The sequence below is a fragment of the Mirounga leonina genome, unplaced genomic scaffold, assembly GCF_011800145.1.
Source record: "Mirounga leonina isolate KUSES-001 unplaced genomic scaffold, KU_Mleo_1.0 Mir_127, whole genome shotgun sequence".
Taxonomy (NCBI): Eukaryota; Metazoa; Chordata; class Mammalia; order Carnivora; family Phocidae; genus Mirounga; species Mirounga leonina.
The window spans coordinates 2747151-2761982 of record NW_023270316.1 but is presented as its reverse complement, the minus strand read 5'-3'; the positions used below and the strand labels follow the sequence as shown (position 1 = coordinate 2761982).

Genomic DNA, 14832 nt, shown 5'->3' with positions numbered 1-14832 from the left:
ATAAGGAACATAATGATGTCGGTTATATCACTCCTGAAGTATTGGGCTGATGTTGCTGTCATTGGGCCCAAAGTAGAGCTCAAACCTCTTATTTAAATTACATTTGCAACGGAACAGAGTCCATACTCACATGGGAACTAAGTCTCACTTCACATGAGTCCTGGGTCATTGAGCCCCAGGACAGTGAGTAATGGTCTGAACACGCCAGGACCTGGGGGCAGGCATTACCACACTTACAGGCAAGTTCCCATTTCTGATCCCGAGAAACCCATCTGTTAAGGGGGGTCACCCAGACCAGTGAGAGAGGCATCTGAGGCCGCGTGCAATGGGGACAATTCCCTCCAGTCTGACCACGTAACTGAGAACACAGGGCACCCCCTACCAGAACACTCTGGGCACACTTCTGTCTCAGGCCTGTACCCTCATCCTCCTTTCTTGCCTCAGAAAGAAAAGTTGGGGAGGAGAATCAAGATAAACTGGGCATGGGGAAAAAGTCACTGGCTTAGAAAATCCATCTACTAGTAAATGAATAGTATGACCATGGCAGGTATGGTCAAATATAAAATCACATAGTCTTTCATATGGGGGAAAAAAAGTGCAATTCTTGCCCAGCACAGGGGGGGATGTTGGGACAGGTACAAATGCAGGTGAAGTGTGATTCAGATTCTCTTTCAAAGGCACACGTAATCCAAGAATCCTTCGGGGTGGCTTCTGAGTCAGGATTTGATGGATTTGCAGCATCTTATCATCCAAAATGTATTTTTAAATGTATTTTGCTTGGATCAATATTGAAGTTATTTCAACTTTTTTGGTACCTAACAGGTAATTTTGGAAAGTGGTCAGCAAAAAAAAAAAAAGTTCTTAATGGCATGAAAAGTGAAATGCTTTTTAAAAATTAGACAAATATTTTTAAATGGATTTTCTTGCACGTCCATATCTCTCTAAGTCAGAAAAGATAAAGTGTAAAAATAATGTCGAGTTAGTAAGTGATTGTTCAGAAGGTGTCCACCCACGTGCCGGATAGCTTAAAACTCTATGGGACACCTTGAGGTTTAGACCCAAGCCAGTGGACAGGAATGTGCTTGGGCCTCAGAGAATAACTAAAGGGAAGTAAAATAATCCCAAACAACAGCAATGAGTTTGATTTCCCAGGCAAGAACGGGGGCTCCCATAAGTGCGTGGCTTGTTCTTTAAAGTCCTGGTTATTTGAAAAGCTCGTCCTTTCAATTAGCTTTGCTTTGCTACAATTATCAACTAGACAATCTAAGTCCAAACAGAGGTTCCTATTTCCAAATAGAGAATTTTCTCTCATTTGCTTGCCATCAAGTTTAGCAGTCTCTCCTTGGAAGTACTACATCTTTTGGTCAGTATTTCTACACCCAAATAAAGTGTTCGGGAGACTTCTCAAAGTATTTTGTCATCATTACTGGAGAGCGTTTAAACAACTGAGTATGGTGCCTGGCTCGACTCCGGGCTGGGAGAAACCATCTGAAGTTAATTGCTGCTGTGATCACTAGCCCTTTCAACACCCAATGAAGGAGCTTCGAGTAAAGAGTCAACCCTGCCCTGGGATGAGCCGGGCATGCATAGTACTGGCTCATTCTGGCATGTAACAGTTAATACATTTTATAAGCAGTGGAGTGGGTGACTATCATTCCTCCAGAAGAGAAGTAAAAACAAACAAACAAACAAAACCTAAGAGCAAGATTAGGATCTGAAACAGTCAAACAGTAAGTGGGAACCGTGGCAAGTAGCAAAATAATTTTTTAAACATTGGGGGGGTATGCAAAATGCCCTTAGAAGCCACACTTCCTGGGGGTTTGGTCTGCAAGGCTTTCACACTGGGGACCAGCTGAGGTCTTTATTCGGTCTGAGGGGAAGGAAAAAGAGAAAGAAAAACAGTACATCAAGGACCGTCTGGGGCTGGAAGCCTTTACTCCTGCAAACCCAGCTCCCAGATCCTTTCCGGGCAAGCACACAGCCCGAGGAAATGAAAACTAGGAAAACAACTGGTGCTTAGAACAATAAGATGGAGTTTCATTTTGGTTTCACACTCAAATATGATGTGGTTATAATTTTTTAAATGTACATTAATAAAAGGCAATGAGTCGAGTTTGGTCAACTTTTTAAAACTGCACTACACAAGAGCCCCACTTCTGTTCTCGAGCGTGCTTCAGCCGCAGAAAAGTCGTGGGAAAGCGAAGATACAGCTGTTTCCAGGCAAACGGCCCACAACTGTTGAGCATCAACCAGCAGGCGCCCAAGAACGGGAGAAACACGCCCAAGGCGACTCCCCGGCACGAGTGCGGGGCTCGGAGCAGCGTGGGGCGCGCGGGCCCACCCGGGCGCCCGGGGCAGGTGAGGGCGCCGGGCCGCTGAGGCCCCCGCGGTGCGAGTTCAAATCCCGCAGACCCCCGGGCCCCCTCGCCCCTCGCGGCGCGTATCAAGCTCGGCTCCGCGGGCCCGGGGCCCTGAGACGTCCTCTACCTCGCCCCTACCCAGCCCACAACAAAGGAGGCTGCCTAGCGGATGCGCGAACGCAGCCCCCAGGGGTCACTGGCGGGGGCCCGCTCGGAGAGGGCACCTGGCCGTGCCACGCGCGACCCCCGAGGGGCTCGGCCCGGGGACAACGGGGCCGCGCGGGGCGCGCGGGGCGCGGGGCGGGACGCCGGGGGAGCGGAGCCGGCCGGGACTCACCTTCGCCGCGGCCCGGCTGCGCTCCTCGTGGAGCAGGAGGGCGGCGGGCAGCAGAAGCAGCCAGACGCCCAGCCGGGGCCCCATGGTGGCGCGCGCGGGGCGGCAGGGACCGGCGGGATCGGCGGGGACCGGCGGCCGGCGCTCGGGGGGCCGCGGCGGGCGGCTCGCTCGCGGAGGGCCGGGGCGCGAGCGCTGCGCACCGTCCCGGGCGCGGCGGCTCGCGGCGGAGACCTGAGCGCGGCCCGGCGAGCTCCCCAATTTGTTGGCGCTGCCCCCTCCCCTCGCGGCGCGCGGGTGGCGTCTCAAAGGGGAGGACCCTGCGGCGCGGGTAAGAGGCGGCGGGAGCGCGCGGCCCGGGGATTGGGGCCGCCGCGCGCCGGGACGCCGGGGCTCCGCGCTCCGCACTCGCCCGCAGCCGCCGCGCGACCCCGCGCCCCCGCGCTCGCCCCGCGGGCGGAGGACCGAGGACCCAGGCCGGCACCCGGGCGCCGCCTGCGTGCGGCGGATGCGCGCGGACAGCGCCTGACGCCGGGCCCGAGGTGAGGGCGACCCCCGGGGACGCCGAGACCGGGCCGAGCCTGCGACCTGGGGCGCCCTGCGCGGGCGGGGGCTGTGCGCACTTCTGCTGGCGCGGGGGGGGCGCCGAGCGGGGCCTAAGTGGAAGGCTCCCGCTTCTTCGGTCTGTGCCAGGGGCGGCTCTCTGTCACCCCTGCAGGGGCGCGGGGGCGCGCCCCGCGGAAGGAGGCTCGCGGCGAGGATGCTCCCGCCCCGGCCCCGGCTAAGCCCGCTTTGTCTCTCGCCCTCCAGGCTGGGAGGGCGCGCGCGGAGCCCGGAGCGGCCGGATCGGGAGCATGGACAGACACGAGCGCTCGGCGTCCAGCCCTGCCCTGCGGCGGTAAGCGACTTTCTGCCGCGTGCCCGAGGGTCCTGCGCGCGTGTAACTCGGGAACTGCCAGGCCGAGGCCACCCGCTCAGGGCGCTCTCCTTCCCTCTCTCGTGCAGGTGCCTGCTGCTGGGGGCTGTGACAGTGGGGCTCCTGGCCCAGAGCGTCCTGGCGGTAAGTCCTGGGTCCCGTTCCCGGGTTCTGACTCGGGCGCGAGGGAGTGGCAGGGACACCTCGTGGCCTTGCCGCAAGGCAGCTCGTGCGTGCTCACCTGAGCGTGCGTGTGTGTGCGTGTGCGCGCGGCCCTGACCCAGCCCAGGTTCTGAGAGCGCGGGCTTTCCCCAGAGAACGTCCCAAGTCTGCCTTCTCTTGGGTTCCCCGCTTGAGGCCTGCGTGTTGCAGGCGCTGGCCCGCCCACCAGAGCCAATAATTTGAAACATAGCCTGCGGCGTCCTCTCCTAAACTAGAGCAAAACCCTGGCTTCCTAGAGGGAAGACTCTCAGTCCCATGGTGGATGAGGCGCCCGAGTACGGAGAAGAGACGTGTTTGTGGCACTGGGAGGCTGGTGTCGAGGTACCGTCCTTGGCAGAGAGTTCTCTGGTGCTTTTAAACGAGAGGCTTTGGGGGAATGGGCGGGGCGGGGAGGAGAGCAACACAACAGGGTACTTTGTTTTAAGCCATGGGAGTGAACAATGGCAGAAACCCTGCGTTTTCCCCCAAGTCTTAGCCAGGGTGGGGGTGCTAAGGTGCATTCAGGGCTGCGCTGCGGTGTTGTCCTGGCACTTGGGATGGACTGTGGGATTTTGTAGATTGTGTTTAAATAGTTGCAGCCATTTCCATTGAGCTTGACGGGATAAGGCTGAAGAGCTACTGGTTTGGCTGTCCCTTGGTTGTGGACACATGTTTAAACTGGGACCAAAAACGGAGGGAACATAGTGTGTTCGCCACCCCAACCCCCTGCGCTCTGACGGAATACCTGATTTCCCAGGTGGTTCTTATGGGTCGCCTGTGACCATGGGAAGCGGGTTTGGTTGAAATTCTGTTATTTCCATTGTTCTGTCCTCGTGTCAGACAAACAAGGATTTTAAAGGCAGTGAGTGAAAAAGAGCTACTCTAGCTTGGAAAGGACTTTCAGCCTCCCTTTTCTGCTTTCTGCTCCAGTTCAGGGCCCAGACTGGGAAGGCAGAAGGAGTGCATAGACTTTCTTTTTTTAAAGATTTTATTTATTTGACAGAGAGAGAGGAAACACAAGCAGGGGGAGCGGGAGAGGGAGAAGCAGGCTTCCCACGGAGCAGGGAGCCCGATGCGGGGCTCGATCCCAGGACCCTGGGATCATGACCTGAGCCGGAGGCAGACGCTTAACGACTGAGCTACCCAGGCGCCCTGGAGTGCATAGACTTTCACCAGAACATGCCAGGCCAAAGTTTTCTCAAAGCTCGGGTCTGACTCTCTTTTGCACATGTCCTGATTTAAGAAGACGAAAGCCCGCATGCTGCCACCCCTGAGTCTTGTGGTCCTTGTGTGCACTCGACATACAGGAGGCGGCCCGGAGCTATGAGTCAGAGCAGCACAGAGACTCTCAGAGAAGGAGGAGGGTAGACAGGACGGCTCTGGGTCGTGCTGAGTGTGTGTGCATGGGATGTGCTGTCTCCACACGCCTCTGGCCCTAGAGCCACTTCTGTAATCCCCTGTTTTCCTTCCTGGGGATGGTGAGAGTCTGGTGAATTTTATCTGGGACTGATCCTAAAACTGGTGGAAAGGGCTTGGGGTCAGAAGACTGGGGTACTAAACCAAGCTCTGCCCTGGTCTCACAAATCCTGAATCCCAGTTTCCACACCTAGAACAGGGAAGAGAACATCCCCCTGCTTGTTATGGAGCCAGGCGGCTACCGCTGTGCTTTCCTTCCAAAACCTCCTCCATGCTCAGCCTCACCTGAGTCCGCTGTCTGTCTCTTGGGTGGGACTGAGAGCATTTATGGTCTGACATTGCTTCTCAGAGTGCTCGCCTTGGACCCCCACACCCACCCGGGGAGGCTGGTTAGAACTTCACACCTCTGCTCTGAATCTAGATGATCTTCTTCTTTTTTCTTCTCCGAATCTAGATCTTCTGATCAGACTCTCTGGGGTGGAGGCTGGGAGTCTGCATTCTACTTGACATGAAAGTTTGGGAACCACTGAATTAGAGTATTGGGTTGGGAGGCAATTGGAGTCACTTGCCATTTTGAGTCATTTTACTGGAGGCATAGGGATGTATATTCTTCAACAAAGACACAATTTGTTATATTCAACAGTGGATCTTCTACTTTTTAACTTCTTATTGATCCCTGGCTTTAAGAGCTACTACTCATGAAATAATGCCTTGACCCTCAACTATATCCATTGAGAAATCTCTCTTATTTGTGGCAAGTTCATCTCCTCCTCTATTTGTTTGCCATGCTCAAGAACCCTGTCTCATTGCCCATTTGTGCCAAGGACTCGTCCCCAGGGGTAGGTCAAGTCAGTAAAAAGGGCTGCTCATTGTAGTTTGAAGGGCTCTGTAGCAGAAGCAGCCAAAAATGATTACTGAAGAGAGTAGACAATTATTTTTTTAAAGGCTTTATTTTTAAGTAATCTCTACACCCAACTCTGGGCTTGAACTCAGAACTCTGAGATCAAGAGTCGCTCATTCCACCAACTGAGCCAGCCAGGCACCCCCCTTTTTTTTTCAAAGAGAGAGTAGACAATTATTCTATGAATACTTCCTATGTGCCAACCTGTGTGCATCCAGGCCTTGTGGGAAACACATCTACCTGAGTGGGTAACTATTGTTAACCCCATTTTGCAGATGAGAAAACAGAGGCACACGGTGTTTAGATAGCTTGCTCATGGTCTCTCTTCGTAAGTGCAGATGTGGGATTTGAACCCAACCCCTGCCCACTAAGTTACCCAGGATCATACTGTAAGTCAGTAGCGAGGACACTCCTGAGTTTCAGTGTTTGAGACTTCTGGTTCTGCTTTCTCTTTGCTCTTGACCATGACTAACAGAGTAAAGCCCGCACAGTGGTTTCTGGAAAGGGAAATATCATTCCTCCTTCTCTGCTGCTCTGCTTTGAAGAACAGGAGCCCAGAGCAAGGTCGAAGCGATGTGATCAGATGTCCAGAGGGAGGGAAGGAAGCAGAAATCCCACTGGCCAGCCTGAGGTCCGGGCCCAACGTGGACACGCATGCCCTGCTGTTCATGTTGCCCTTCCTGAAGGTGCCAGGACGCCGCGCACTTATATTGATGGCCCACCGTACGAGGCCACGTAGCGCGGGCGTCGCCAGGCTGGACTCTGAAGGCAGGTGCCCTGGGACCCGACGATCTGCTGCCTAGCGCTGGCGCTCGCCAAACCCCTGTGTCCTGGGCACCCCGCAACAATGCGCACGTGGTAGGGCCCTGAGCCTCCAGACCTGGCCGGGAGCGAGGCACCAGGCATCTGCTGGGCCTGTGTGAGAGGAGGCTCCTGAGGCAGAGCCTCGGTGGAGACTTGGACGCTCTCACTGCAGCCAGGGCAGAGCGTAGTTGCTTATCTCAAGAGATGGGGCAGCAGCCTTGAAGATCTAAGAGACCAGTCTTGTGTGACTCTGAAGGAAGAGAATTCCAGAGAACAAAGATCGTCCCTCAGATCAAACACGCTGTGGGCTGGGCTGACCTCACGACCTCAGCTGGGGGGACTGGCCACACAACCGTGATGCTCACAGGTATTAGGATGCAGCCAGGAGACCTGGACATGCAGGTGCCGTGCACCCCAGGAGATGCGGGGCTCTGCGCTGCCTGCAGCTGGGCTCCAGGCCCCGGAAAATTCGCCTGATTCTCCTACAAGCAGCCACACCTTTCCCTCCCCCTAGCCAAAAAAAAGGGGGGGCAATATATTGTGAGGTTTTCTCTTCTCCTTTTGGCTTGTTGATCGGTTGCAAAGAATGTGTAGTATTAAGATGCTCCAGTGCTTTCTGTAGGAATCCATGAGACCACTTCTCTCCCTAGTTTCCCAGAGCGTTAGTGCTATTGTTCAAAATCGGGGTCCCTAGGAAGAGGGGAGAGATCACAGGGTTCCTCCTCTGTTAATGGAAGAACAAGCATGAAGCGTGTATCCAGCTCTCTGGAGGCCAGTAAAGCGAACCTCCCTAGGTGGCCCGTATGACTTGGCCACAGTCAGTAACACGAGGAATTTGTTATAGCATCGCAGAACTAAACGTGGCCGCAAAGGATGGACAGAGGGGACAGAGCCCTTGCACTGCCCTTGGGAATATTTAGAGCCAGAGAGAGAGGGAAAAAGTGAAAAGTTCTAGAATAGAAAAAAAGACTTGGCTAAAATAGTGAAAATCAAAGGATTGTCTTTCTGGAGAGAGGATTAAAAAATGGGTGACTAGCTTCCATTAATGGAGACAATTAGAGGGAAAAGCAGAGGTGTGGCGTGTGCATGCACCTTCCGTGTGTTGCATTTGATGATGACGTAAGGGGGCTGCCATGACGTAGAGGGCGGTTCGGGAACGCCCTGCTCTTTTACTCTAAGAAAGAATGTCTTTGGTTAGAGAGCTTCAGTGAAAGGTCTGGGATTGGCCTCTTGCTGTGTGCGCTGGGGTCGGTGGGTGCCATCACTGCTGAGTAGGGTGGCAGGTGACTTCTGGACCCCGGCCTGGCTGATTCGGCTCGTACACCAGGCCGTCTGTGCAGGGGCTGGGGGCCTCTGGGGCCACGGACGGCACAGTCGTCTTGGGGGCAACAAAGCCCCCCCACCCCCAGCCTGGCTCCTCGCTGGCTGTTCGACCCCAGGGCAAGTCACTGACCGCCTTGGTTCTGGGACATAGGGAAGGGGACACGTCATGTCGTATGATACTGGTACAGGGGTGCTCCGGATGGTCAGCACACCCGCCCCCGCCGCAGGCCTTCCCTGTGCGGGGAGCCGGCCCCCCCCCCCCGTTCCCAGCTGTGACACTGGGATGGAGTGCTCTTCCGGGGAAGCATGTGCACTGCTCCAGGATATGACTTAAAAATAAATATGCTGCATTAGGCTTTTTAGCTTCAGGGTGTGAGAAGCTTCTGGAATCCTCGAACGGTACTTAATCAGCTGAGATGAGAACAGGCAGGTGATTTGGTGGTTACCTGGTAGCTGTTCCCCCCGGCTAATGAGACTCTTCTGGGTCAGGTAAAGGCCTAATTGACTCCCCAACCTTGATGTCAGTGGCTTCCCTGGGCATCCGTGATTTTTCTTTCTGTTATCTGTGAATGAAAAAGGGGGTATCTAGTCTTACGGGGACCCCGCAAGTTTCTCCAGTCAGGGAGTGAACCTCAAAGGAAGCCCACGCCCCTGGGTGCTCTGCGGCCTCCCACTGGCTCTCCCCACCCACCGGAGGGGGCTCTCATGTTGGGGTCTCCCCACCTCGCAGTGCCCCAGGGCTCCTGGCGCTCCCGGGCGTTCTCTTAGACTCTGCTCTGCTGCCGTGAGTGAGGCTGCCTCTGAAGCGACAAGTTCTCTTGTAAATCCCGCTCCTCCAAGTGCAAGGTGGTCTCCTGGATTGGATTCTGGAAGAGAGAAAGAACATTCGTGGAAAAACTGGCAAAATTCCGATAGAGTCTGTAGTGTATTAATGGACTCGTGTGAGTTTTTGGTTTTGACAAAACGCACTGAGGTTCTATAAGATGTTGACCTAGCATCATCATTCTGGGTGAAGGGCGTACAGGGACCCTCTACACCACCTGTGCAGCTTTCCTGAAAAACTAAATTATTTCCAAGCAATCACCCGCTCTTGGAAGCCCTGGACCAGCCCCATTAGGTGCACATGATCCAGGCAGACGAGGGCGAGAGAAAGCTGAGAAGCAGCTGGTCTCCCACTAGTGAGCAGCAGAGGTGGCCAGCAAGACTGGAATGTCCTTCCATCTCTTCTCTCATGGGCCGAGTGGCAAAGGGCACTTCTGTGTACTTGGAAATATAGCAGAGGTGACCCCTGCCTGGCCAAAGAGCTTCTGTCCCCCTAACTCGGGTGGAGTGCTTTATGAAAACAGGAGAGGGGAGGTATCCTGATGGACTTCCCAGAGCTCGGCCTGTTGTAGGGGCGCAGGGATGAGCTACAGTAGCTTCCCTCTTCCTGACCGCCTGACTGGGGAGGAAACCCTGGCAGCTCTTTCCAGACCTTGTGGCGGCGTGACAGGTGGGTGTGATGGTGTGGCGTTCAGAAAGACATTCAGTGTGGCTTGCTCACACGCTCGCCCTTCCTGATGTGTCAGGCCAGCCTCCGTAGGCGCCTGGGAGAGCCCCACCGTCTCCTTCTATGCCTAGAAGACCCTGTGGATGGCAGGGAGGGGAAGGTGCACTGACTGGGCCGTCCAGGGTCCTGGAGGCCCCTCTGTGCATGCTCCCAGTGATTTGGGAGGCCCCGTGGTGGAGTTTGGAGGGCCGCAGGCCCTATCTCCAAGTGGCTACAACTTCCACGCCAGTTCTGGCTGGGGAGAAGGGCCAGGAACGAGGATGGCCAGTGGTCAATACCTCACACATTTGCCTCTCTCACCCCCCGTGTAGGAACAGAGCAGGCCCTGGCCGGTAGCTTCTTACACACCCTGTCTCCTCACCACCGCCCACAGCCCCGTCCACAGGGGACAGCCTGCCCCCTTCCCTGTCGGAGCGCCCGGGAGGCGGAAGCCAGAAGGCCTGTGCCTGGCCGGAGCCTCTGTCCCTTGGGATTGAGACCCATTTCAGAGTCCAATCAAAGTGCCCTCTCAGCCTGCTAGGACTTCACATTATCATTAGGTATTGATGATTTTAATTAAGCCCTCGTTCGTAACACGAATAGACGTTAAATGCTGGTCGTCACTCATCCTCAGCGCCTTTGCAGCTCCCACAGTCCAGAGTTTAGGGCATGTTTCATCTCCCATCTGGGATTTGCGCACCAGCACGTGGTCTCTGCCCCCCACGCTGGGACCCAGGCGGCCTCCGGGGCGTCGGCTCCAGCAACGAGGGAGATGGAGTTAGCCAAGAGTATTCAGACAGATCTTTTGGATGAGGAATACGGTCATGGAACAACTAATAAAAGATTAAAGGGTAGCTTTTCTCACTGGGTTTTGTGGGGGTTTTTTGTTTTGTTTTTTCCCAATTAAATGCCCCCCCCCCCATAGAGCTGGCCATGCCTGCTGGTAAAGGAAGTTTCAATGTGTCTATGAAAGATTTGCATTTTTTCCTAAGAATTGTTTCAGCCTCGCCCATAAAATTCCTATTTTGCTGCTTTTGCCCAGTTCCGTGATCTCCCACATGGGGACTATGGAAGAATGTGTGTTACGGAATTCCACGGACTCGTTTTCTGGGACCTGGTAGAAATTACGTAACAATGTGTTTTTCTGCATGCTGAGCACTTTTGGGTGTGACTGTCTTTGTGGAGTAACGTGGGTGCGTCGTGAGGACAGAGGACAGCTCCCTGGGCCACCTCCAAGGCCCCGGCCTGTCCATCAGGAGAGAGGGTGATCAGCAGTGCCCGGGGCAATCACCACACGGTGCCATCGGGAAGGAGGGATCTTGTAGGGTCTCCTGGAATCAACATCAGAAGGAGTAACCCCTGAAGGTGCTTCTAGAGTTCCAGAATCCCCCGGAACAACTAAAATATCCCAAGGGAGCAACACAGCAACTCCCACCTGCTGATCCCAGGGGCGCCGGGAACTGAGCTAAGCCACCAACACACGTTACCTGCTAAGTGCCCACCACGCTGCGATCACCCCACTCTACAGGTGTGCAGACTGAGGCACACACAGTTTAGGGTACTTGTTACGGCCAATAAGGAATGAAGTTGGGAGTGAAGCTCAACACTTGGTTATTCCAAAATCTCTGCTCTTAACCACTGTGCCCGGCTGACAGACCCTAGCCATAGAATATGAACGCGTGTTCAAAATACATAGAGTGTGGGGTGTGTAAAATATACATATGCATATTATGTGCATGTTATTTACCTCTATGGGGTATGGATGGGTGATGGATGTAGGTGGCAGCTAGACAGACGTAGATTGATGATAGACTGATAGATGGATGATGGCTGTAACAGCGATAGATTGTAGAGAAAGAGAGATGGATAAATAGGTAGATAAACAGGTGGGTGGACGGTGGGTAGAGACAGGCAGGCCGACAGACAGATGATAGTTGGAGAGATTACAGGGAGACATCAAGATGAGACAGAAACAGAACATAGGGCTTACAGTTGGGACACAGACACACGGCCTTGAATGCCCCCGGCTCCTTTCTCCACAAGGGCTGCACGGGCGGAGGAAGGGAGTGTCAGGCGGGCGTGTTCTTTTTAGGGGCTCTCCGCAGAGGGGCCGGCCTGTGCGCGTAGGTGATGGAGTGGCTCCTGGACCCTGAGAAACAAAGTGTGGACGGGCTGCTCTCAGTTCAGGCCCCCACACAATGATCAGGGAAGGCCCGAGTGGGCAGTGGGGAGCCCCATCCACAGACGGAGTTCCTGGAAACCACCTCCAGGTCCTTTTTGAAATCCCAGGCCGTGGAGGTGTACAGACGACAGCTTCGTAAAGCGGGGACACATGAGCAAGCCGGTGTTATTTTGAGCAGATGAAGAGGGTGTTGGAAAAGCGTTAGTCCTAACTTGAGGAAAGGTTTACTGAAACGGCCTGGGGAGTAAGAGGCCTTCCTCAGATGAGCTGTGCAGGAGCCCCCGTGGACCGCGGTGGAATGATGACACAGTCCATTTGTCCTGGGCCCACAGGGAGGCAGGTGAGATCTGTCCCACAGAATGGGAGCATCTGGGTTCGTGGCCCAGGACCAGGAGGTCACTTCCCCTCTCTGAGCCCCCTTTCTTCGTGGGTACAACAGGAATGCCAGTAACCGTGTTGCAAGTTCACGGTGACGTGGTTTATGTGAAATTCCTTCACTAAATGAACATGTTCGCTTCTTCTGGGCACAGTTATATACACGAATCCTCCCCAGAGCTCAGGTCTGGGTCCCACAGCGACACAGGCGGGAGCGGTGGGTAGGGTGATCTGAGCTCATGTGTGTGTCTGTGGGATAGGAGTTGTCCAACTAGCTGGTTTTTTTCAATTTCTGAGGTTGACTCTGCCACCTGGGATCATTCGTGTTTAGAGAGCAACCCGCAGAAGCTCAGCATGGGAGGCCGAGTTGCTTGCTCCTTTGACTAGTAGACTTTACCGTACGTCAGATTCATATGGGATTGTGTTGAAGTCCCACTCAAGCCTCGGAGCCACAGTCTGTTCCGCGGAACATGGAAGAAAGGGCGTGACTGTGATGGGGGCTTTCAGGGAGTGTGAGGCCAGGTGGGTCTCAGGTTCTAAATGTGCTTTTGCTACTTCCTGGCTGCATGACTTCTGACAAGCTGCTTAGCTTTTAAGCTTTAGCTGCATCTCTAAAACTGGAATAAAAATCGTTCTGCCTCGTAAGTGTGCTCTGAGGAAAAAAAGAAGAAATTGCCCATAAAGATGGTAGCAACCTTAGCCTTGTAGGGCTTGATAAATGCTAGCCAGTGGCTACTTGGTTTTAGGATCTTTTTTTAATTAAATATGGGTCTTCATCCTCAAAACATAAAAACTTGAAGCCAGAGAGAAAAAGTTCAAGCGTAAGCAGAATTTGGGGAGAGAACAGCTCTCGCAGGCCTTGCTGTCCCGACAGGGCGCTCTCTGTGCGGCCCTCACGGCAGGGGACGAGGCCTTGCCCGGCCCGCAGGCTGGGGCAGCGGGGAGCTGGGCCCGGACGCCAGGCCTGTGGGCCTCTGGCCCGCGGGAGGCATCGTGGGGAGCGAGGTGCGCGTCTTCTGCGCTGAGACCCCACCATCTTCACACACGCTGACAGGAAGCAGCTGTGACCCCAGGAAGTGAGCTGTGGATGTGTCGGGGGGCCACAGGCAAGACGGACGAAGGGACATCTCTGCCTTTGGACAGTTGTCTCCATTTTGTTGGGTTGGAGAAATATCTGCAAAGAAAATAATTTAAATTTCACTTAACCTTAGGTCGAGGTGTCACTAAATTATTTCCAGAACAAATGGAAAGAACTCATAAACAAAGAACAGTTTGTTCAGATAATTCTGAGACCGACGTATAATTTCACAAAGCAGGAAAACTCAAGAGATTTTGGTTTGGCAAAGCGACATAGAAAATGCACAGTAGAATCTGAGCATAGGATTTCTTTCTTGGAAGAGCAGAAAGACCCCCCTGCCGTGTCCTAGCAGGGCATTGGCCGTCCTCACTGTCGGCTACAGCTGCATCATCAGGATGGACAGGACACACAGACCAACCTGTTTCCTCCTCAGGCCCAGGTGTGGAAGGCCAGTGGGTGGAAGGTTCGAGCTGGGAATTCCAGGGAGGAAAACCACCTCCTTCCCTTTCTTCCTTACTTGGTCATTGTCCTAACTGTAACAACTGTGCAAGTTACAATGTAGCACCAAATTCGGCTGAGATCCTCTCCTTCCTATCTAAAAAACCACCTTCGCTTCCTGCTTATTCCTACCAGGTTACAAGCCCCCCTCCCCCCAATCCACCAAGACAATCTTAGCTCAGACAGGATTTCCTTCATCTTAGTCACCAGCTTTTATGGTCCAGCCTCCCCTTCCCGTTGCAAAACAAGGAGTATTAACAGCAGAGTCTGAAATGATTTGTCAGTCTTAGGCCAGTACGTGTAGACATCAGTTTCTGTGCGTGCTGACCAACATCAAGACGCCAGAGGTTGGAAAAATAAACGTTCCTCGTTGGTTCACTTGCTACAGTGAGTCTTCAGCTACCAGCCTTGGCTGTCCTAGCCTTGCAAAAGGGCAAACATTCATTTTCATTGCATTTCTAAAAAGCTGCAAAGTTTAAACAAAAAAGACAATTGTAGCAAACATCATTCATGTTTAAAATGAAGGCTCGTAAATGCTGACATTTCCTGCTGGTAACGGGTCTGGTTCCCACCATCATGTAAAACACGCCCTCAAGGCATGACATAAAGCATTTCCTGGGGCTTTGAAGAAGAATGCAGGCCTCGTATTCTCCCAGATGATTCCAGGGCAGTTATAGTTATAGGAACGATGCCTGTAGTTGTCGGATCCGCTCTTGATTAAAATGGAACCTCACCCGAGTCACTGACTGGGCCCTGGCTGCCTGCACAGGGCACAACGTGGGCACAGAACAAGCAACTGAGCCCCTGTTCTGAGTGCCCGTGCTGGCTCCCCGTCTCTCCCAGCACTGGCGGTAGTAGTAGTACCAGCAGTGGTAACAGTAGTAGTGGCAGTAGTACCAGTGGCAGTAACAGTAGT

The 14832-nt window shown here is 53.9% G+C and overlaps 2 protein-coding genes across 3 annotated transcripts in view; one reads left to right on the top strand and one right to left on the bottom strand.

Moving 5' to 3' along the window:
- COL4A1 (collagen type IV alpha 1 chain) overlaps positions 1–2873 on the bottom strand; it is a 134938-nt gene extending 132065 nt beyond the window's left edge. The window contains exon 1 of the mRNA XM_035003054.1: positions 2698–2873. Coding sequence (XP_034858945.1) covers positions 2698–2781 — 84 coding nt within the window. The 5' untranslated portion in view covers positions 2782–2873. The remainder of the gene's footprint in view (positions 1–2697) is intronic.
- Positions 1996–14832, top strand: part of COL4A2 (collagen type IV alpha 2 chain) — a 165236-nt gene continuing 152399 nt past the window's right edge. Inside the window, exons 1-3 of one of the 2 annotated variants that reach the window (XM_035003053.1) lie at positions 1996–2358; positions 3505–3592; positions 3700–3754. In XM_035003053.1, the coding sequence (XP_034858944.1) occupies positions 3549–3592; positions 3700–3754 (99 nt within the window). In that variant the 5' untranslated portion in view covers positions 1996–2358; positions 3505–3548. Of the gene's footprint in view, positions 2359–3082; positions 3237–3504; positions 3593–3699; positions 3755–14832 lie in introns of those variants that run through there. The other variant, XM_035003052.1, reaches the window with a different exon arrangement.